General features: G+C 42.7%; 5 protein-coding genes across 6 annotated transcripts in view; 2 read left to right on the top strand and 3 right to left on the bottom strand.

Annotated features, from left to right (window-relative positions):
- Positions 1-1,588, top strand: part of ift70 (intraflagellar transport 70) — a 13,026-nt gene extending 11,438 nt beyond the window's left edge. For both annotated transcript variants that reach the window (XM_060892280.1, XM_060892279.1), the window contains exons 17-19: positions 332-410; positions 932-1,061; positions 1,452-1,588. In XM_060892280.1, the coding sequence (XP_060748263.1) occupies positions 332-410; positions 932-1,061; positions 1,452-1,588 (346 nt within the window). The remainder of the gene's footprint in view (positions 1-331; positions 411-931; positions 1,062-1,451) is intronic.
- A 209-nt stretch (positions 1,589-1,797) lies between these two features.
- Positions 1,798-8,766, bottom strand: c18h16orf89 (chromosome 18 C16orf89 homolog). Its single transcript, XM_060892281.1, has 8 exons — positions 8,471-8,766; positions 7,353-7,505; positions 6,770-6,920; positions 6,571-6,688; positions 2,825-2,987; positions 2,414-2,518; positions 2,235-2,312; positions 1,798-1,973 (listed from the first exon to the last, which is right to left on the bottom strand). Exons 1-8 carry the CDS (start codon positions 8,631-8,633, stop codon positions 1,870-1,872), a joined length of 1,035 nt encoding a protein of 344 aa, XP_060748264.1. The 5' UTR covers positions 8,634-8,766; the 3' UTR covers positions 1,798-1,869.
- Positions 8,767-9,557: 791 nt separating this feature from the next.
- alg1 (ALG1 chitobiosyldiphosphodolichol beta-mannosyltransferase) lies at positions 9,558-14,599 on the top strand. Its single transcript, XM_060891927.1, has 13 exons — positions 9,558-9,867; positions 10,430-10,507; positions 10,606-10,709; positions 10,787-10,935; positions 11,027-11,116; positions 11,462-11,572; positions 12,468-12,586; positions 12,673-12,711; positions 12,797-12,856; positions 12,951-13,061; positions 13,547-13,661; positions 13,763-13,838; positions 13,954-14,599. Exons 1-13 carry the CDS (start codon positions 9,594-9,596, stop codon positions 14,089-14,091), a joined length of 1,464 nt encoding a protein of 487 aa, XP_060747910.1. The 5' UTR covers positions 9,558-9,593; the 3' UTR covers positions 14,092-14,599.
- Positions 14,279-17,904, bottom strand: eef2kmt (eukaryotic elongation factor 2 lysine methyltransferase). The gene is made up of 8 exons (XM_060891928.1): positions 17,725-17,904; positions 17,575-17,634; positions 17,407-17,487; positions 17,231-17,332; positions 16,989-17,122; positions 15,577-15,827; positions 14,584-14,727; positions 14,279-14,427 (listed from the first exon to the last, which is right to left on the bottom strand). Exons 1-8 carry the CDS (start codon positions 17,800-17,802, stop codon positions 14,321-14,323), a joined length of 957 nt encoding a protein of 318 aa, XP_060747911.1. The 5' UTR covers positions 17,803-17,904; the 3' UTR covers positions 14,279-14,320.
- Positions 17,905-19,239: 1,335 nt separating this feature from the next.
- noa1 (nitric oxide associated 1) overlaps positions 19,240-22,500 on the bottom strand; it is a 3,440-nt gene continuing 179 nt past the window's right edge. Inside the window, exons 1-7 of the mRNA XM_060891926.1 lie at positions 21,360-22,500; positions 20,807-20,971; positions 20,493-20,704; positions 20,279-20,410; positions 20,068-20,184; positions 19,851-19,968; positions 19,240-19,700 (exon numbers count right to left, since the gene is read on the bottom strand). The exon at positions 21,360-22,500 is cut by the window's right edge and continues 179 nt beyond it. Coding sequence (XP_060747909.1) covers positions 19,474-19,700; positions 19,851-19,968; positions 20,068-20,184; positions 20,279-20,410; positions 20,493-20,704; positions 20,807-20,971; positions 21,360-22,500 — 2,112 coding nt within the window. The 3' untranslated portion in view covers positions 19,240-19,473. The remainder of the gene's footprint in view (positions 19,701-19,850; positions 19,969-20,067; positions 20,185-20,278; positions 20,411-20,492; positions 20,705-20,806; positions 20,972-21,359) is intronic.

Genomic DNA, 22,500 nt, shown 5'->3' with positions numbered 1-22,500 from the left:
TACTATATTTATTTAAATGTTGAACCGGTTGTCCTTGGTCATGCGACATGTTCTGGTCTGAAGCTTTGTGGTCATGAGCAAGAATGTTGTTGCACTTCACCTGTCTGTCCACTAGAGGGCACTAGAGTTTGGACTAAAACGCCTTTAATTAACGACTCTCCTATTCGTGTGTGTGGATTAAAAGTGGAGGCTTTTTAAAACTACAACAAAACTATTTGTTGATTTTTTTTTTTTTTTTTTGTGGCAAACTCACAACACTACGATGTACTTAAGATATACACTATGATATGCCGTTCCACTTCATTTTAAACCCGTGCCATTGTTCCTGCAGGACCCTGTACTGCGCTAAGGGCAACTACGACTTCGGGATTTCTCGCGTCATCAAGAGCCTGGAGCCGTACAACAAGAAGGTGCTACGTCTTTCTTTGCACAGATATTTTCAACACATCCTCCAGCGTTCGGAGCTCCCACAATCCCTGGCTGCTAAAGGGGATGTTTATATTCGTTGTGCCAAAACGGAAGAGCGCTCTGCCACAGAAGAGCAGCTGAACAAACACCATCCTTTCTTTCTCAGAGCCACGCTGTGATAAACACAGACCCGAGACGACGACACACTTTAGCACAGTTCTGTTCTCGTGCGTTTCAGATACACACATACTGTATCAGGACACATTAAAGATCTTAAAGTATTAATCACACAAGAACTATAGCTAGCTAATCTTAGCTAGGACTGCTGTAACATCACATTACGAAAAACAAAAAACAAATCTACGTCTTTGTTTAATAGCATGTACACATGGTTCTTTATTTTAAGGCCTGATTTGATGAATGAAGTTCTTTTCTTCATTAAAGATGCAGTTATATAAGAACAGAGATTGTAGCGTAGCTGCTAATTTGGAGTTTTTATTATTATTTTTTGTACGAATTTCAGCTCGGTACAGACACATGGTTCTACATTAAGAGATGCTTCCTGTCCCTGTTGGAGAACATGGCCAAGCACATGATCATGCTGAGAGACACCGTTGTCCAGGACTGCATCCAGTTCCTAGAACACTGCGAATGTAAGTGTTGTTCACTAAATGCCCGTTCCTATGAATTAGCTAAATGATTAGTGAGTAAAGAAGCTGTAAAACTGGTAACTTTGAGCTGATGTTTATTTCCTAGCTGGTAGGATACAGAATACATGGAACTGATGTAAATGACTGCAATCCTGCGGATATTCAATACATCAGGATTACATCAACACTCGAAGAACTAACAGCATGTTTTATTCCTCTTATGACCACAAACTTCGTATTACAGCCTGTAATAAAAGCGCCGTCTGTTACTATAGAAACCATGACCACAGAAAACAAATCATTAGCTTCCAACCAATCAGAACGAAGAGTTCAGCCACACTGATTTGTTTTCTAAAGTCGGTAATTAATTACGCTTCGTTTCTCTGCCCAAAGTGTACGGGAAAGACGTCCCGGCCGTCATCGAGCAGCCTCTGGAGGAGGAACGCGCACACATCGGGAAAAACACGGTTACCTACGAGGCGCGCAAGTTGAAGGCTCTGTTCTACGAAGTCATCGGATGGAACGACTAAAGACTGTTACCGAAGCGATTCTGGCTCAGGTTTAACACGAAACACAACAGAGGGATGAAACGTCCGGCGAAACCACGTATAAAGACTTCTGAAGAATTCCACATACAACAGAATATTTCTCCTTCAACATTTCATCATCTGTCTTTTACTGATATTGTGTAACAGTAAGTAATATAATAAAAAATTGAATAAATATTTTTTTTCTACAGAATAACCACATGCTTATGAAGACTGAATCTATTCGTCTATTGTTTTTTTTTGTTTGTTTTCTTTTTTCATTTTTACACCAGCGGTCGTTTTGTAATGTCTTGTTCAGACAGATAATAATTGAGGTAACCACCCAGAGCGCTCATGGCCACGCCTGTCGTGTGACTCGAGCATCCGTCTGCAAAAAAGACAGAGTAATTATTTATAAAAGCATTTCAAATTTAAAACATATTCAAATTTAAATGTTGAAGAGCAGAAAAATACAAAAAAAAAAAAAAACAACAACAGAAAAGCATTTTTGATGGTGGGGGGGGATATTATTTTTTATTTTTTTATTTATTTGTTATACACAATATTTGAGCAGTACAGCTAAAAGTGTCCCCTTTCATTTCTTTAATTTTAATATATATTTTAGATATTTGTTCATTTTTAAATTCACCTTTTAGCGTCTTCTCCCTTCTCTTTACTCGCTTGTGCAGTGTGTCCAAATATTCCTCGAACATCTGCGAGTAGTCTTCTGTGAGGGAAAGAAATGCGTCGGTGAATCGTCCGACCGTTTTACCGCACCGGACCGAATATATCGTAAGTGTGTGAGTTCATATCCGCTCGCACGCTCACCGTCTTTCCCGAAACAGCCCAGTTCTTTGTCCTGCCAGGTCAGAATGTGCTGCAGCCAGGCGGCTTTATAGAAGTCTGAGAATCCGGCTAACCCACATAACAGAACTAGAACATAAAGTCGAGGATTAATTTATTATTAAAAATATAAATAAATAATTAAAAAACTTAACTTAGACCCCAGACTTCGAAATTCGTGATGATCTCCTCAACCGAGAGTTCAACAAGCGACATGAAAATCAACATGGCCGCCCTTTAGCACCCTTCATGCAGTAAACACAGCAGCACTTACTATCTTTAAATAAGTTCCATTCCATGACCTCACACTATCCATGGTGATCTAGCGGAAGGAACTCGGCTCTGATTAAGGCGCATTACGTACGTATGAGATATCAAGTAAGAATCAATACTGACTGTTCTCCATGAAGATATCCTGTATTTGTCCAGTGAAGCCCTTGACGCCGATCTCCAGGTTGCTCTTCATCATGTTGGAGCAGAAAATCTTTTGATAGTGTTGGACAGTGATGTTAACCCGCGAGAGCCTCACTTCCCCCTTCAGCATCCTGGTACATCCTTTCTATTAATAATAATAATAATAATAATTCATTCATTCATTCATTCATTTATTCATCTTCTACCGCTTATCCAAACTACCTCGGGTCACGGGGAGCCTGTGCCTATCTCAGGCATCATCGGGCATCAAGGCAGGATACACCCTGGACGGAGTGCCAACCCATCACAGGGCACACACACACACACACTCATTCACTCGCACACACTACGGACAATTTTCCAGAGATGCCAATCAACCTACCATGCATGTCTTTGGACCGGGGGAGGAAACCGGAGTACCCGGAGGAAACCCCCGAGGCACGGGGAGAACATGCAAACTCCACACACACAAGGTGGAGGTGGGAATCGAACCCCGACCCTGGAGGTGTGAGGCGTACGTGCTAACCACTAAGCCACCGTGCCCCCATTATTATTATTATTATTATTATTATTATTATTCCGCCCTAGAAACGGTCGTGCAGCCCAAACCGTAAGGCCTAGAGAGCTCAAACTTGGTCAGATGGTAGTACTGGTCACAGTTACCCAGGGCCAAAATCTCAGTGGAATCTCGGGTGAGTACTTCACATGACATATGTTGTGGCACCCTCTGTAGCATGACATATGTAGCATGACATAACATATATTGTCATGTCAATCCAAAGGCCTTAAATGCTTGAACCCGGGAAATGCTGCTTGCAGCTTTAATAATAATTATTATTATTATTATTATTATTATTATTATTATTATTAAGGGGCACGGTGGCTTAGTGGTTAGCACGTACGCCTCACACCTCCAGGGTTGGGGGTTCGATTCCCGCCTCCACCTTGTGTGTGTGGAGTTTGCATGTTCTCCCCGTGCCTCGGGGGTTTCCTCCGGGTACTCCGGTTTCCTCCCCCGGTCCCCCAACCCTGGAGGTGTGAGGCGTACGTGCTAACCACTAAGCCACCGTGCCCCTTAATAATAATAATAATAATAATAATTAAAGCTGCAAGCAGCATTTCCCGGGTTCAAGCATTTAAGGCCTTTGGATTGACATGACAATATATGTTATGTCATGCTACATATGTCATGCTACAGAGGGTGCCACAACATATGTCATGTGAAGTACTCACCCGTCCAGTTTTCCCTAAAATAAACAAAGTCATATCCATTAGAGATGAGCCGGATACTCGGCTGAAACGAGTATCCGGTACGGATAAAGCACTTCTGCCGAGTACGAGTATTATACGAGTAATACGAGATATCACAATATCTGTGCTCGGATTGTATGAAAATCATCATTGGGTAGCTGATTGTGTCAGCGTTCTGTGATAGGCTAGTCACAGCGCCCCTCCCCTACAGTGATAGGCTAGTCACAGCGCCCCTCCCCTACAGTGATAGGCTAGTCACAGCGCCCCTCCCCTACAGTGATAGGCTAGTCACAGCGCCCCTCCCCTACAGTGATAGGCTAGTCACAGCACCCCTCCCCTACAGTGATAGGCTAGTCACAGCGCCCCTCCCCTACAGTGATAGGCTAGTCACAGCGCCCCTCCCCTACAGTGATAGGCTAGTCACAGCTCCCCTCCCCTACACACATACAGATGTATTGTGTTGCTGTGTCTCGCTCTGCTCACTCACAGTCACACACAGAACAGCTCTCTGTCTCTCCCTCAGTCACTCGGGTTCGCGGGTCTTTTCCGTTAACGTTTAGGGTTTCTTCAGCTTTTTACTTCGGGTTGTAACGTTAATAATACGTACTTACTAACCAGTAGAGTTCTGGTAAACGTGGGTTCGTTCAGACGTGGTGTTTGCTTGGTAGAATGCGACTCGCATTGCGTCTCTGCCTGTCGGAGATTTTTTTTTTTTTAAACCTTCAGCTGTCTCTAACCAGTAACCAGACACTGTGTCTGACACGTTTTTGCTGTATTTCATAAAAACATAAAAGGTAGTAAGCTAGTGTTATAAATATTACAAATGAATTATTACCGGTTAAAGCCCCGCCCATTTCAAGACAAGCCTACTTCCGGGTTAGGCCCCACCCACTCCGAGTCAGAACCAGAATCAGAATCTTTGCCTTACAAGTCAACACACAATTGCGTTTTTGGACTGTTGGGGGTGCTAGAGGGCTTTTTTTTAAAAATGGCTGTTTTTAGTGATTTTTCCGTTATAGCGCCACGAAGTGGCCAATCGCCACGGTTTTTGAACTGTGACCTCAGTTTGACCTCTTTCACATGTGTAACAAGTTTGGTATTGATAGCTCATTTAGTTCTTGAGTTATTGACATTTTAGTAAAACTGGTTCCTCACAGTCCAAACGTTTTGGGGCCCCTTAAGGACCCTGAATCAAAATTTAGACCTTTTTTCGAAAATTATTGTCATTGAGACTCCAGAGAATATTACTGCACTGGATTGGTCTCGATCAGGCGAAAAACCTAGGACTAGTTAGCAAAAGTAGGCTTCGGATAAAATGCGCTATAGCGAAAAAATTTTATGGGGGAAATGAAATTGGAGATATACGTTTTTTAAGTCATGAGCCAAGGATTCCAATGATATAAAGCACTTGAGATTTGGACATAGGGGTTTTAGGGGTTTAGGGGTTATGGGGACAAACACGTTTTGGGGCACTGAAGCACCCCAAATTGTCTGATTCCACTGAGATTTTGGCCCTGGGTAACTGTGACCAGTACTACCATCTGACCAAGTTTGAGCTCTCTAGGCCTTACGGTTTGGGCTGCACGACCGTTTCTAGGGCGGAATAATAATAATAATAATAATAATAATAATAATAATGGGGCACGGTGGCTTAGTGGTTAGCACGTACGCCTCACACCTCCAGGGTCGGGGTTCGATTCCCGCCTCCACCTTGTGTGGAGTTTGCATGTTCTCCCCGTGCCTCGGGGGTTTCCTCCGGGTACTCCGGTTTCCTCCCCCGGTCCAAAGACATGCATGGTAGGTTGATTGGCATCTCTGGAAAATTGTCCCTAGTGTATGATTGTGTGAGTGAATGAGAGTGTGTGTGTGTGCCCTGTGATGGGTTGGCACTCCGTCCAGGGTGTATCCTGCCTTGATGCCCGATGACGCCTGAGATAGGCACAGGCTCCCCGTGACCCGAGGTAGTTCGGATAAGCGGTAGAAAATGAGTGAGAGAGTGAGAGCTTCTAGCAGAGGGTTGTGCTTGTTATGTTTAGGTTTAATCTTTAATTTTGTGATTGGTTAGCATCTAGGTAATGACTTGTCACGTCTACTGCTGTATGTAACAGTCACAACAATCACCTAGCTCGGCTTTCCATAACTCCGAATTATTTTAATCCTATTTCAAAAGGCTTAACATTTCTAAAATACATCTCCCAAAGTGAAAACACATCCTTTCGGTTTCCATTTCTTCATCTTGAGGTCCTGTCGAGTTACAGAGCCAGTTTACACTTGTTATCCGTGATAGAAAGGAGCCGAACGGACAGGAGCGAGCGCTGCTGGAAAATTGGAAACGGGCAGAGCAGATAAGCAGACTGAGTGACCCGAGGTTGTTCGGATAAGCGGTAGAAGATGAATGAATGAATGAATGATAATAATAATAATAATAATAATATACACTGATTGGTCGGTTGAACTGTAACCCACAGCTTCATTACCATCGTCCCGATCATGAAGTAAAGCAGCTGGTGAGACAGAGAGTAATGTGGACACCCGAACCGCGTCATCGTATCCCTGCAGGCCTTCGTAACAATGCACGGCGTCCCGTCATCTTTCCTGCAAATCAAAACAGTCTTCTTCTTTTTTTTAAATCATTATTTTTAATTATACAAAGAACTGTATTTTTTTTTTCCTTACCAGGTTCCCAGAAGCAGCGTCATGCACTTATCCCCGAGCTGCTCGTCGTAGCACTCGACGGATCCCGGCGACGTGTACGATAGGGACGGGTCCGTGGAGATCCGTTCACGAGGCAGTGACCAAAAAGATGCAGACAAGACAGGTTCAAACTCTGTAAGGAGTTAACAGTCCAGGGCAGAATTATTGGCACCATGTATATATAGTGAATACTAAGAAAACGACTGAGAACTTAGAAATAAAAAATGATATAAAGGTATTACATGAATACTAGGAAAAGGATGTAGATGCTTTAGTGCTGTTTTTATGGCTGGTGGTTCGAGAGATGTCCTGAACATTGATGACGCTCTATTAGAGTCTCTGAGACTTTTCTGTCACATTTTCCATGTTTTTTTTCTTTCCTTTTTTCACCTTTTTTCACCTAACGTACAAACGGTATGGTAATTAGGTGGGTTTGATATTTGAATGCTTTTGAATATTTATTAGCTGAGTGACTGACAGGAGCCCGGTTCACATACAAACAAACAAACATGATGTATAAGAAATCAGCTTTCCAAAAATCAAGGCTTTGTCTTTTTTTTTGTACCTTTGTAATATTTAGGATCTGTTTCCTGAAGAGACGTGACAGCAAGAGCCAGACTTTTGTCTAGTTTTTTGACCAGAGACATGGCGATGGAGCGCTGAGAGAGGTTGAGAGAGTCTGAATGCGTCTGAGATTTCGTGGCTTCCTGTAACTGGGCTAAAGGAAAAAAAAAAAAAACTTGTGATACAGAAGTCATTTGTCATGGAGGCAGGATCACAGAACACAGCACACTGCTTTGGAAGTCAGTAAAGATGGCTGATTATGTATGATATTTGTAACAAAGCCGAAAAAGAGAGACTTGGTGACGGCAACAGCTCTGCTTCATCACTCACAATGCGAAGTCGGAACGCTTTAAGTGGAAACACCTGGCAACCCAGTTCAGAACAAACATCAAGTCAAGTCAAGTCAAGTCAAGAAGCTTTTATTGTCATTTCAACCATATATAGCTGTTGCAGTACATAGTGAAATGAGACGTTTCTCCAGGATCAAGGTGCTACATAAAACAAAGACAGGGCTAAAGACTTGTAAGTAGTCTTAGCCACATAAAGTGCAACTGTGCAACCTGGTGCAAACAGTGCAGGACAAGACAAACAAGACAGACAAGACAGTGCAGGACAAAAAGACAGTGCAGGACAAGACAAACAAGACAGACAAGACAGTGCAGGACAAAAGACAGTGCAGACACAAAGTTACAAGACAATACAAAAAGTACAAAAAATGCAATAGATCATCAGAACATGTGAAGGAGGCTTTCTTTAAGCAGGTTTAACTACATTTACATTTCTGTCTGTTAGCAGAATCCCTTATCCAGAGTGACTTACAATTTATTCCTATTTATACAATTGAGGGTTAAGGACCTTGCTCAAGTGCAGCTTGGTGGACCTGGGATTCGAACACATGACCTCCTGATATGTAATCCAACACCTTAACCATTAAGGTTAATTAACACACACACACACACACACACACACACACACACACACTTAAAACGTGTTAATTAACTAAAATACAGGTCACACTTTTATAGATTGTTCTAGTGTTCTATATAAACTGTATTTTACATTAAGTTCCACCAAGAACTCACAAGTAAGTACTGATTTAAAGTGTGTTGCACAGCTCACCTTGCAGGATGACATAACCAACAACACCATCCAGATTCATGTCCCTGCTCTGCTGCTCAAAAAAGTCCACTCCTTTAGACAAAGTGTTCAGAATGTCATCTATAACCTCCTGGTGCACAAAGCGCAGGCTCGCGACCAGCAGGAGCGTCACGGGCACGCGCATCTTGCCCAAACCACCACTAATAATAATAATAATAATAATAATAATAATAATAATAATAATAATAATAATAATAAGGGAGTATCAGAGAGAATAACAATCCAGTTCGGAATGTGAGCGAGGTAGTGGTTTGTGGGCGTGTCTAAGGCTGAGTCACGTGGGTCCGACAGAAAAACACAAGACATGGAGTGTGTGTTTATATTTATATACTTTACACTTTATATTCAGATTTATAGGTGTAAAAGTTAAGGCTGGACCTCTAGTGGTGAAGTAGGTGAAGTACAACAGCGTTTTTCTTTTTTTCTTTACATTTATTTACTCTTTTTTTTTTACAGTTTACATATTTACAGTATATATATATATATATATATATATATATATATATATATATATATATATATATATATATATATATATATATGAAATGATCTAAACATGACTGAAAAGCAAAATTTTCCCCTCTTAAAAGTCACACAAAACAATTATATATGTATATATATAATTGTTTTATATATAAAACAATATATTATAGAAATTATTTCTTTAAATAAATTAAAATTTATTTAATTATTTCTGTTTATAGATTTAGTGAATTTAAAAAAAGGATTTTTTTGTTATCCGTGATGATTGTAAACACAATGGATGTATATATTTTAAACCGTATTGATGACTGTGAGCTAGAGAATGTTGTTTACCTGCTGTAGGTGTGTTAGTGGGCGTGGCCTAACCAAAACTCTGACTGGGTACAAAACGTTTACATTAAAATAATAATAATAATAATAATAATAAAAATATTGTTTCTGCGTATGAACGTAAAGCATAGTTACATGTGTGGTTATTTATTTTAACCTTTTATTTTAATTTTAAAAACGCGGTCACTTTAAATCCCCCGCCACGTCACAAGTGACGCCACACTCACACACACACACACACACACACACACACACACAGAGGAACACAACAATGGCGGATGCCAATGCGGCGGTCCTGCTGGTGACCGTGTCGTTGGTCCTGTTGGGGCTGGTGGCCGGTCTCAGCTGGTCCTGGGCGCTGCTGCCGGTCGGCGTCGTCGTGTTTATTTTCCTCCTGGCGCGCGGCCTGAAGTCGCGCGACGAACTGGCGCACCTGAACGTGTGCGTGCTCGTGCTCGGGGACCTGGGACGCAGCCCGCGCATGCAGTATCACGCGCTGTCTCTCAGCAAACACGGATATAACGTCACCTTTATCGGTTTCCTCGGTAACGAACAAGGAGGGAAGCTAATAATAATAATAATGTGTCCTGTAAACAACCCGACGGTCAAAATAGTCGCTATTCTTTGTGCTTGTTTACTCATTAAAAGTCTTAGTGACGTTTCTACACCTTTAATCATATTAGAATTTAAATAAACCGTCGTTAATATTCAAATTTATTCTATTTATATTAATATTCATCACTGTTCATGTCTAACCCCAATCCAACAACACCTGTGTGTGGGCGGAGCTACAAGAGGTCTGACACCGCCCCTAAAAGTCATGGTGTATAATGTTAACATCATGACACTGTAATATTGGTTTGTTTAGTGTTTGTTAGTAATGAACGTACTAAAGAACAAAAGTATGGTGTGTGTGTGTGTGTGTGTGTGTGTGTATAAATAAGCCCCGCCCCCAGCTCTACCATCTGCTCGACTCACGTTCCTCCTTTACATCCACTAGTTTGTTCACTAGCCGTGGACACGTTTGGTTTCTATTTATTCCTATCAACCGTCTCAGAAAATACCGACTGTTGAAGTGAACTCTGCTGAAATATTCTGTCTTTCCAGGCACCAAACCTCATCAGGACGTTCTGGAGGACGACCGGATCGACATCCTTCCCATTGTGGAGCATAAAGGCCTCCCATGTAACGGCGGCGAGTTTTTACATCGCTTTGTTTTTTTCTAACATAAAAGAGAACTTTTGTTTGATCTCGTTTTTTTTTGTTTGTTTGTTTGCTTTCAGTCGGTCCTAAAATCCTTAGATACGTCACCAAGGTGATCTCTCAGTCCCTGCAGCTCCTTTACGTCTTGATGAAGCTGGACGATCAGGCGTATATTCTTCTACAGGTATTTTATTTCCGACGTCGAGTCTGATGTCGCGTCGACGGTTTCCGGTAGCTTCACGTTTGCGTCTTCTGACCTAGAATCCTCCGGGACTGCCGAGCATCGCCGTGGTGTGGCTGGCGAGCCGCTTGATCGGAGCGCAGTTTGTGATCGACTGGCACAATTACGGTTACTCCATCATGGCGCTGAGTCACGGCGAGAACCATCCCATCGTCAAGCTGGCAAAATGGTACTGGAGACTCCTCACAGAAAACTTACATACACAATATCAACAATTATACACTTTTCTTTTACACCGTACTTCTTTTTCTTTCTCACAGGTATGAGAAATTTTTCGGACATTTCTCCGATCACAACCTTTGCGTCACAGATGCGATGAGGCGAGATCTTTGGAAAAACTGGAATATTCGGTACTTAATTTGTACAAATTTGAATATACCACACCCACTTCATTGGTAAACTAATGCTATACGTGGTCTGAATTTGCATACCGAAAGATGATTGATGATCTGTTTAATGACGCAGTAATACCTTAATAATCGCCTGCGTTGTGTTTAACGCTTTCCCAGTTCTTTAACCTAAAGCTTTAACCTAAGCATGAGTAATATTAAATAAAACTGAGACTTTAAAGTGAAATAAACACACTTTGAAACAAAACTAAACAATCTTTCATTCCTTGAAGTTCCTGAAATGTTCGTCGCTTGCCCTGTAAGATTAATCAGTTAATACAATCGTAACTTTTTTTCCCCTCTCAGGGCGTCGACTTTATACGACAAGCCGCCTTCGATATTCCGGGAAACACCTTTGAAGCTTCGTCACGAGCTCTTCATTCGCATGGCCAGCGCTTACCCACAATTCAGAGCGTGGTGAGTTACTCACAGACGCTTTAAAGCGCTTGGACACCTATTTTTTGTGACCAGGAGAAAACACACAATCATTAAATTACATACCTGCAAACTCACAAGAGGTGAAAAAGGTGACAAGGTTCGAAATTTCTTGGAAATAATTTTGCTCTGTACAATTTGAGTGCCTTGGAACCTTAATAAATTGATGAACACAAATATTGCTATTTCTTTTGTTTTTTGGCCGCCACAAGCCTTTCAAGTGCCCGTTTTCGTTGTTTAGCAATGTGTCTCTTTATTGCTTTTTGTTCGTCCTCTGTGGCTTGAAGCGAGGGACGAAATAGGTGATTGCCTTATCTTGCTTCTGAATGCTGATTGGTCAAAAGACGCGAGGATGATTGAGACGTGAGGCGTCATCTGCTTACTAGTGCTTCACACTCCAGTCCAGTTGGTGGCGGTGAATGCACCAAAAGTTGGTTTGCCATCCGCCATAAAAAGTTATTAGAAGTAGAGAGGCATCAGCTTGATAGATGGTTTACTACGCTGCGTCCAAAACCGCCGCCTAAGCACTACTTCGCCTAATTATTGGATGGAAGTAAGCGGTTTCGGACGCAGCTGAAAGAAGCCCCCCAAAAAACTAAAAACTCTTCGGATCTACACAATTCACACAAATGACAAATCTTGATTAAAAACGGCGACTTTCGCCGAAAAGCGACTAGTTTGCAGGTATGAAATTAACGACAGTTCTGTTTATGACAGTTTCGACAAGTATAATCTCTTGCTGAGCTTCTTGTTGCTTGCTGTAGCGCCCCCTGGCTTCACAAGTGCACTTTGCATTTTCTGAATGTTGAGCTGATTCGTTTATTTTCATGGGATAAAACGTACAAGCCTCGCACTGATCACATTTTATTCGTGGTAGTTCTGAAAACAAGGAGAACACGGAGCTGACCGCGTTCACCGAGCGAAACACTAAAACCGGCGAAGTGAAGCTAGCAGCCGGACGTCCTGCTCTTCTGATCAGCAGCACCAGCTGGACCGGTCAGCTCTACATTACAGTCTCTTATACGCTAGTAAAATATCAATCCGTACACAACGCTGACGGACTCTTTCTTACTCTTTCACAGAGGACGAAGATTTCTCCATTCTTTTAAAGGCACTTGAAGGTAAGTTGCTAATGTTTTTCATTTCCTTTATCATCTTTAAAGGAAAGTCTCGATCTCACCCGACTGGCTCTCTCTCTCTGGACAGATTACGAAGGGTTCGTAGAAGCAGGAGAACGTCTCCCGTCGCTCGTCTGCGCCATCACAGGTTTCTGCTCTCGATATGTACGGAAACGATGATGATGATGATGATGTTCACTCTCTAGATGTAGATCGTTCCTATTTTTCTGTCGGAACCCCAGGTAAAGGTCCTCAGAAGGACTATTATGAGAAGATCATCAACTCGAAAGAGTTCCATCACGTTAAGATCTGCACTCCGTGGATGGAAGCCGAGGATTATCCCGTTCTTCTGGGTGAGTTCTTTACGCTTCGTCGAACACGTTAGACGTTAATTAGTAATTAATAAGTAATTAGATAATGGGCACGGTGGCTTCGTGGTTAGCACGTTCGCCTCACACCTCCAGGGTCGGGGTTCGATTCCCACCTCCACCTTGTGTGTGTGGAGTTTGCATGTTCTCCCCGTGCCTCAGGGGTTTCCTCCGGGTACTCCGGTTTCCTCCCCCGGTCCAAAGACATGCATGGTAGGTTGATTGGCATCTCTGGAAAATTGTCCGTAGTGTGTGATTGCATGAGTGAATGAGTGTGTGTGTGTGTGTGTGTGCCCTGTGATGGGTTGGCACTCCGTCCAGGGTGTATCCTGCCTTGATGCCCGATGACGCCTGAGATAGGCACAGGCTCCCCGTGACCCGAGGTAGTTCGGATAAGCGGTAGAAGATGAGTGAATGAATGAATGATGAAGTAATTAGATAAACATTCGTGAGCTGTCGACGTTTCACAGGTTCGGCCGACCTCGGCGTCTGCTTGCACAAGTCCTCCAGCGGTCTGGACCTGCCCATGAAGGTGGTCGACATGTTCGGGTGCTGTCTTCCTGTCTGCGCCATACACTTCCGCTGGTGAGTTTTCCCTCTACACAAAATCCACTCATTCCTACAATTTTTTTTTTAAGTCATTTGTTTTTGTGCGGTTCTCCACATTCCTGACCGCGCGGTTGAAGTTTGGACGAGCTGCTGAAGCACGAGGAGAACGGCCTGATCTTCAAGGACGCGGCCGAGCTGTCGGAGCAGCTGAAGGTAAAAGACGGCGAGGATTTAAACAAAATAAAAAGAAAAATTCTTTATATCGATACACCATTTTAACTGTGTGTGTGTGCGTGTGTGTGTGTGTGTGTGTGTGTGGGGGGTACAGTTGCTGTTCTCAGACTTCCCTAACGACCAGGGGAAGCTGAGCGTCTTCCGAAGGAACCTCAGAGAGAGCGTTCAGCAACGCTGGGATGAAAACTGGGACCAAAACATCCTGCCGCTGTTTAAGGAACACTGTGACTGAGCAGTAGCAGAAGTAATAATAATAATAATAATAATAATATGAGGAAGAGGAAGGTGATGAGGTCGCAGGGATTCGTACAGGGTAAACATTTACATTCTGGGTTGTTGTTTTTTTGTGTCTGTGTCATTCCAGTAATTCCATTGGACGAAACTTGAACATGAAGCAAAAAAAGCACACTTTGTGTAAATACGATGTACATAAGCACTTTATTACATTTTTTTTTTGAGATTCAGTCAGCAGCGTGCACGTTGATGATTTCTATAGAAGACGTTCTGTCATACGGGAAAACGTGCGTGACGGGATTTGTAACGGTGACGTGTTTCAATCCAGCCTTTTCTGTACGGAGAAGAAAAAAAAAAAAAAAGACAAAGACGAAAAAGAAGCCATCAAGCATCATGTTACTGTTAATGTTAGCGTTACTGATACTATCTTGACGAATGCCTGTCAGTGTTGTTCAGTAGATATCGGTGTTATTACTGACATTAAACTCACCCAGTTCCTTCTTGAAGCCGGTGTAAGTTCCTGGGTTGCGGATCGTCGAGGACATGAAAACCTCCGGAGCCTTTTTCTGAATCTTCACAAGTTTCTCTAGTAGTCTGACCAGACAGCCGACGAGCTCAGGATCGTAGACAACATCTGTGTTTGTTAAAAAGAATTTTAGGGTGCGATTATAATCTGGATCACTGTCCACTTATTTAGAATTTAAATCATCCGTGCACTTCTCTAATCAGCCAATCAGGTGGGTCGAAACATCTCGTCTGTAAGAGAGTCCGAGGGTCTGAGATGCCGGGAAGCAAGTAGTGACTCATGTAATCGCTTTCATATCTGTATGATTGTGTAAACTGTGCCGCTACCACGTGATTTGTGATTGGCTGATCATTATAGTGTTTTATATATATATCGTCGCTGTCGGGCGGAATCCTCGTATCTCCAAAACCGTTATTTTTCAGGAAATTAAAAAAACTCCGTACCTTATCTGCAGTGCACAGGGTTTAGTCCGCGTTGCAGTGGATTGTCTTGCGCTAAATTCCTGTCCTCAGACGAGCACCAGAACTAGCGGGGGTCAAGATTTTTTTTCTTTGAGCCCAGTGTTTTGAAGACATTTACCTCAGAAGACGTGTTGATTCGTTGCGACTCTTCTTGAGGAGAAATATGCCGTGAAGCTCTCACACGGAGTGAGGAAGAGGTGGACAGTTGAAGTGTCCAATGGAGTTATGAGATTTGCGCTCAAGCTATTTTCAAGACTTTAGATTGGTTAATAACTTGTAAAAATAACAGACCCACGTGGAGACTGACCAATAGCATCGATATGTGAAAAAATATGAAATTGACCAAATTTGGACATACAAGGTTTCCGCCCGACAGCGACGATATACAATATATATATTTCAACTTTTAATACATCATCTTCAATTTCTTGTCAACCTCTAAAAAAAAAATTTACCTCCAGAAACAACTAGAATAAAGGTTTAAAAAGCTTTGCACCTGCTGCTATGATAGTCTCCACCCCCATTCTCTGTAGCTCCTCCTCTCGCACGTGTTCCCAGTCCAGTTCCTCCACACGCACCGACACGCCCGTGTCATGTTCCTGGGTTAAACCGTTGTGCCGGATATTATCCCGTAGTCTCTGGAGCACGCTCTGATGGCAGTCGGTAAAAATGTATGTTTTGGGCTTACAGGCGTGACACACTGCTATACCGGTGAGTCCTGCGCCGCTGCCCAGCTCCAGAACCGTCCTGCAGCAGAGCGGCACGAGACCACGGTTAGATTATCATGATAATCATCACTCTGGGTTCAGACGCAGCACAGCACGTATCCGGCTAGTCTTACGTTTACAGCATTTAGAAAACACCCTTAACGGGAAGATAAGGTGTCCAGACCAGAGTGACTTAGGCCACGTTCACACTGCAGGTAAAAGTGGCCCAAATCTGATTTTTTTTGGGGTCATGTGACCAGGTCAGACTTCTTCAGGAGTAGTGTGAACACAAATGTTTTTTTTCAAATCAGATACAGACCACTTCCATATGTGGTCCTGAATCAGACCCAAATCTGATTTTTTCCAATGTGGCCGCGGTGTGAACAACCGAGGCGGATTTGATGCGACTTTTACGTCAATCTACATGGACATTCGTCACAATTATGCCCCGGCGAGTTCGCACACAAACGTGACTACGCCTACAGAATGGATCAAATAATCAAAAGTTGCCCTCGACATCCGAAAATTTTCAAAACACTGCGTCTCTGTGCTGCCGTTACACAAACATTTAGAAAGAAAAGCGAAAATGCTTACTTCCTCCATAACCTCGCCAACTTTAGCGCAACGGCGTGCTGCGTGTGACGTCATTGTTATTGTTCGTTTGCACATGCGAGTCAGCTTGAAACAGCAAACAGTTCACACTGGTATCTGATATAGGCCACATTTTAAAAAGTAATGTGAACAGACACAAAAAAAAAATCAGATCTGAGCAAAATATCCGAATTGAGCATTAAGACTTGCAGTGTGAACGCGGCTTTAGATTTATTTCAATTTATACAACTGAGCAATTGAGGGTTAAGGGCCTTGCTCATGGGCAGTGGCAGCTTGGTGGACCTGGGATTTAATCTCATGGCCTTCCGATCAGGGATTTGATCTCATGACCTTCAGATCGGGGATTCAATCTCATGACCTTCCCATCGGGAATTCAATCTCATGACCTTCCCATCGGGGATTCGATCTCGTGACCTTCCCATCGGGAATTCGATCTCATGACCATCCCATTGGGGATTTCTCATGACCTCATCTCATCTCATGACCTTCCGGTCATATTCTTGAGATCCAGCTCATGATATCCAGCACATTAGCCGGACTGTGAATATGATACATATAGCGGGTTAAAAACAGAAGGTCGGCGACATACTTTCCGGCGAAGACGTGCGTGTTTTCCAGCGCCCACTCGGCCAGGTAGAGCGCCGCCTCCCACGTAACGAGCCCGGTGGTCCCCTCTGAGATCATCGCCACGTTCTCCTCCAGACTCATCAGCTCTCCTGAAGGCTGAACAACAGTTAACACCAGTGACTGTGACGTCATAACATCCTGAGACGCATCGTTCATGACGTCAAAACAACGTGGCGCAATTTGCTTGAAAAGCAATTTGCTTACCAGGAAATAGGTTTTGTAGCACAGAGTCTCCTCTTTGGCTCCCACGACCTCAGCTAGAGCATCATACAGGACATCTAAAGGCTCAGACCCAGTGGACTCGTGCTACAAGAAATCAGTCTCATCTAAATCCCTCTAGTGGTGTAAAGGAAAAGACAAGAAAAGAAAACAAGACTTACCCTTTTTATTAGTTCGCACAGGAAAAGAGTCCTGTATTTCACCGAAGGTGGGTTTTTACGACACACAGGATGAAGACAAGTCTAAATACAAACCAACACACGACTTTAAACGACAAATGAAGTTGTAAAATAAACTATAAACTCAAGGGATCATCTGACAATTAGTACCTTTTCTAAAACGTCCAATATCACGTCTGACGGCGAGGTTTGGAGTTCAGTCTCTAAAGACTAAAACGTAACCATAGATCATGGGTTTAGATATTAAACTGTAATTAAAACATTACTGACATAAAGAGAAAATTTAGTTAAGATCTTTACCTTCCATGGAAACGTGTGCAGGCGACACATGGCGAAAAACGACAACTGGAAACGACACGAGACGGAATTAATGCTCATTATTTAAAAACGCTGAATAAAGCAACACCTTTCATTCATAAACATAGTCACGTTTAACACACGAGTTATTTTACTTCCTTGTTTTCCGATAATTCCGCCTTATGCGTTCGGATTGGTCAGTAATGTTCCGCTTTCTTCGCTGTGATTGGATATAAATTATAATAGACGCCATATTGGAAGGGTCCAGGGCGTTAACGCATCCGCCATATTGGAAGGGTCAGCTTCTGTTTTGGATTGAGCTCAATCTGCCAGCAAAGTAGTGGCATCTAGGGAACATATCCAGTTGGGTAGAATAAACACAAAGCTCTAAATTAAAGACTTTAAGCCTTTAAATTTCATCTCTGTTACAAGGGAGAAAACCAGATTGTAGAATGTTGTGATTTAGTTTAACCCATCGACACGTTTGGTAATTAAGGTACACAGAAATCAATCATATGTTAATTTATTCGTAGTTTTTATGGAGTTAAATATGTTATTATTCTTCTGTTATTATTAGACTAATAGCGTAAGTATTGTACAGTACACAACAATATAGAACAATAACGTGTTATGGTATAATGTAGTGTTTTCTTTCAAATATACATAGAATAATATAGAAATGTTTAATGTTGGGTTATATTGTGTTAAATAATGGAGCATAGCATAGTGTAAGATACTAGGATTAAGCCCAACACACACACACATCTGTAGTATAGTGCACATCTGTCCTGGTTAAGCATCATATAGTCTGATTTAATTCATATTATTTATTCATAATGCAGCCGCACGGCTTGTTTTCAACCTGCCTAAGTTCTCCACACAACCCCGCTGCTTCGATCCCTCCACTGGATTCCGGTAGCTGCACGCATCAGATTCAAAACACTGATGCTGACCTACAAAGCCAAAAACGGACCAGCTCCCTCTTACCTCAAAGCCCTCATCACTCCTCCGATCTACCAGCACCGCTCGACTGGTTCCACCATCTCTCAGGGTAAGAGTCAAGTATACTACAAGACTCTTCTCTGTTCTGGCACCGAGGTGGTGGAATGAACTTCCCCTAGAGGTCCGGACAGCTGAGTCACTGGCTATTTTCAAACGGCGTCTGAAGACCTACTTATTCAGGAAACACTTCAACTAGCACTTCTTTCCTTATCTTTTGCATTTATATATAAATAAACAAACAAACAAACAAACAAACAACCTTTGACACTTTTTCATTGTAACTTTGAACAATGTTTTAAACTCATGGTATCTTAAGTATGTAACTTAGTGAACCAGCATTAATGTATTCAATGTTAGAGATTTAAGCACTTATGTACGTCGCTCTGGATAAGGGGGTCTGGATAAATGCTGTAAATGTAAATTTATTGCCAAATTCATAGGAGCAAAATATTGTATTGCTTTGCATAGTATCTTCCAGAAGCAGAGAATGTGATGAGGCTTTATGAGAATCGATAGTTTAAATAATCGTTTCGTATTTTAATCAATTTATTAAATAGTCAAAATCACCCAGTCACATGAAGCTGTATTTTACATCTTTAACACAAACGAGTGGAATAAATCTGACAGTGCAAACAAATGTATTACATATTTATCATATAATTACAATCAGTTCGCTAACTCAGGACACTGTAATGTAATCAGTGCAACGTCTGTTAATAAAAAAAAACATCAATCTTTTTTTATTCGTATTTACAGTCGTTTTTTTGTCTTCTGTCTTTGTCCAGAAAGAACCGCATCATCCCTCAGCGCTTGTGGTTTTTTCGTCTTGTATGCAGGTGATTTGGGAATCCGTGGCCCCTTCACGTTGACGATGTGTGGGAGGAGCGGTGGGTCACGTAAACAAAGCCCCGCCTCCTCAGGGGCGTGGCCTCTCAGACGGAGGCGCTCTGACTCCGCCGCTGTTACAGCGATCCAACCTGTAGATGTGTCCCAAAGCGCACACACAGTGAATTAGTCCTAATGTTCAGATTTAATCCTGTTGCGCTGCATCGTGGTGATTTAATCTATATCACACCGTCTGGATACAGTAGTGTGTTAGTTAGTTATACGCTGTTACACTGACGCACCTGCTGAAGATATTTTGATGTCTGTCGCCGCCGTGTTCAGTCCTCGACCCTCGAGCTCGAAGTCTCGAGACACGAAAGCTGGAAACGTTTTCATTCGTTCCTCTCCGCCTGTTGGCACCTAAACAGGAAGTGGAAAGAGTGTCGAGATTAATAAGATCGAAAGGCTGGTGCAGGAACGACTGGAAGACGTTAAACGGATGAAAAGCGTGGAACTCACAGCGAGTAGCGCTTTCCCGGCGTGCTTCTGGTACGTAGAGGCGGCTTTGTCCAAACTAGTGATGTGGACGGGGATTTGAGACGAAGCCACGACGGTAAACCAGCACGGCTGATTTCCCTGGAAAAGAAAGCATAGAGATTATAAAGGACACGTAGTAAAGAAATGTAATTAATGTCATTCCACAAACATCAAACAAAATAAATAAACTCACTTCCAGATAATCGATCCGTGCCAACGCTCCGAGAAACAACACCATCCCCGGCTTCAGCACGAACGTCCTGGGCGTGATGGCGTGCGTCGGCAGCACCAGCTTCACTTCCTGTTCGTTCAGCAGGCTGAGAATCTGGTGATCGAATAACAAACATGAAGCGTTTTTTTTTTTCCCCCACACAGAAACGCTCGACTCGAAGTGTCGTCGTACTCACGTCGCGCTCTTTCATGATGCCTGGCGTGTCGTAGAACCAGTGAGCGTCTTTAATTTCGTTGTATGTAAATTCAGCCTCCGGAGCTTCGTCTTTAGAACGCCGTAAGCCCACGTTGTCTTCATTCGGGTCCTCTCCGAAGCTGAGGCTGTCTGGGTCGAACTCCACGAAGTCTTTTCTAGAAGACGGCACCCGGAACGTTCTCCCGACGCGACCTGCCGACAAATTTCATCTCGTTTCGATCCTTTTGTGGTTATGAATAATCAGTCATCATGTACTATTTAAAAAAAAAAAAAACATTTCCTGCTTCAGCTCACCGATCAAGTAGCCTTGTTTACGTAAATGTTGGATTCTCTTGAGCTCCTCGGGATCGAGATCGTCTTCGGTCTGTTGCGCCGCGAGTCGCAGTCGCTCCGCACGTCTGAACATCCTGTACGGCGTCGGGTTGATGATGGGGAACTTCAGGAGGTTCAGTGTTGTCCCTTTAGAAAAGAAAAAAAAAACATTTCCTTCATGGTAACAGATTTAAACCAAATCTTGTCACAAATGTGAATATTTCTAAAAAAAAGTTCACAAATGAGTCAGCTCTTTGAATCGACTCTTTGAAAATATGAGTCTTTCGGATACCGGAATTGTTCTCAGGTGTCCTCTGATGTCATGAATATATTTTATTTATTACGTTTATCTTCTAATCTTTTTTTTTATTTAAAAATCGTTATTTTAGAGTTTAGAACAAATTGTCACTGAACCGTTTGGGAGCTGAAAGAGAATCTTCTAGGTGCAGTGAGTCAATTAAGACAATTCACTGATTCACTCAAGAGATCACTAGTTATGGTAGAATCAGATTAACATTAACGAGTCGTGCCTTACCGGGCCACGGCGATATCGTGGCTTTATGGATGACGTCTGATGATCTGGATTTGCAGTAATCAGACTCCAGAAGAGTGTTAAACAAAGTTGACTTGCCAGCATTTGCAGTACCAACCAAATACACGTCTCCTTTATACTTCCAAGATGCCTGGAGCTTTGTGATCAGGTTCTCGATCCCGTATCCTGTTTTGGCGCTGATCAGATGAACATCCTTGGAATCTCGGGTAGGAACTCCAGCGTCGGTGCAATGCTGAGCCAGCTGACTCCTGATCCGCTTCAGGTAATTCTGGGAATCACCAGGCAACAGGTCCACTTTGTTCCCCAAAACAGTGACGTGCTTGTTTTTGCCGACGAGCTGCGTCAGGTCAGGCACGATGGAGTCCGGTAGATCGAGGAGATCCACAATGAGCAGCACCAAAGCTTTCTCGGATTTGATTCGACTCACAATTTTCCTGTACTCTTCCTTCGACATGGTGACGTTCAAAGCCTTCTGGTGGTGTGTGAGCAGAAAACAGCGCTGACATATGGCCTTCTTGAGTTTGTCTTCTTCTAATAACTGTTTATATTTCTCACTCGGAAGGTAACCAGGAACTTCAGGAGCCACGCAGTGCATTAAAGCACCACAGCCCGAGCAGGACGTCTCGCCGATTGGCATCTCAGCATCCGGACTTCCGTAGATCTTCTGTTCATGCTTCTTCTTCTTCTTCGTGGATCGCTCAAGTGGAAATCCAACATCGTGGAACTCGACACAATCCTCCAGGTCCGTGTTAAGATCTCTGACATCTTTTAAAGAGCTCAGCTGCAGCTTCAGAGCTTTTTGCTGCAGTTCTGTTACAGTCCTTTTAGACGCCTTCTCCTCTTTTGACTCTTTCATGGAGTCTGTGATCTGAAGCTGCTCAGAAATATGATCTTGTTCATGGTCCATGGATTCACAGTAGTCCAGGAAGACAAATTCTTCCTCCTTGTCAGGTTCAACAGATGAGTAAGAGTCTGATTTATTAGCTTTATACCTTTTCTCCTCAGTGCTGTGGAATCTAAACGCCCCATTCATAGATATCCACAAGGATTTCTGCTTGTTTTTGCACAGCAGGTCAAAATAAAGTGAGGACTGAGATAAACATCCACATTCTAAGCCTCTATA

Source organism: Tachysurus vachellii, chromosome 18 (assembly GCF_030014155.1).
Source record: "Tachysurus vachellii isolate PV-2020 chromosome 18, HZAU_Pvac_v1, whole genome shotgun sequence".
Taxonomy (NCBI): domain Eukaryota; kingdom Metazoa; phylum Chordata; class Actinopteri; order Siluriformes; family Bagridae; genus Tachysurus; species Tachysurus vachellii.
Note: the sequence above shows the minus strand (reverse complement) of the source record. Positions and strands in the feature narration are given on the sequence as shown.

Bases quoted from the DNA above. Each gene is read 5' to 3' on its own strand.
- c18h16orf89 (XM_060892281.1), bottom strand. From the start codon at position 8,633: ATGCGCGTGCCCGTGACGCTCCTGCTGGTCGCGAGCCTGCGCTTTGTG. The intron at 2,519-2,824 runs GTCAGTATTGAT...TTTATGTTCTAG, and splicing joins GGATATCTTCATGGAGAACA to TTCTGTTATGTGGGTTAGCC. The intron at 2,313-2,413 runs GTGAGCGTGCGA...TTTCCCTCACAG, and splicing joins GGGCTGTTTCGGGAAAGACG to AAGACTACTCGCAGATGTTC.
- alg1 (XM_060891927.1), top strand. From the start codon at position 9,594: ATGGCGGATGCCAATGCGGCGGTCCTGCTGGTGACCGTGTCGTTGGTC. The intron at 9,868-10,429 runs GTAACGAACAAG...CTGTCTTTCCAG, and splicing joins CACCTTTATCGGTTTCCTCG to GCACCAAACCTCATCAGGAC. The intron at 10,508-10,605 runs GTAACGGCGGCG...GTTTGCTTTCAG, and splicing joins GGAGCATAAAGGCCTCCCAT to TCGGTCCTAAAATCCTTAGA.
- eef2kmt (XM_060891928.1), bottom strand. From the start codon at position 17,802: ATGAGCATTAATTCCGTCTCGTGTCGTTTCCAGTTGTCGTTTTTCGCC. The intron at 17,123-17,230 runs GTAAGCAAATTG...ACTGTTGTTCAG, and splicing joins GCTACAAAACCTATTTCCTG to CCTTCAGGAGAGCTGATGAG. The intron at 14,728-15,576 runs GTGCAAAGCTTT...TAACAAACACAG, and splicing joins GGAGACTATCATAGCAGCAG to ATGTTGTCTACGATCCTGAG.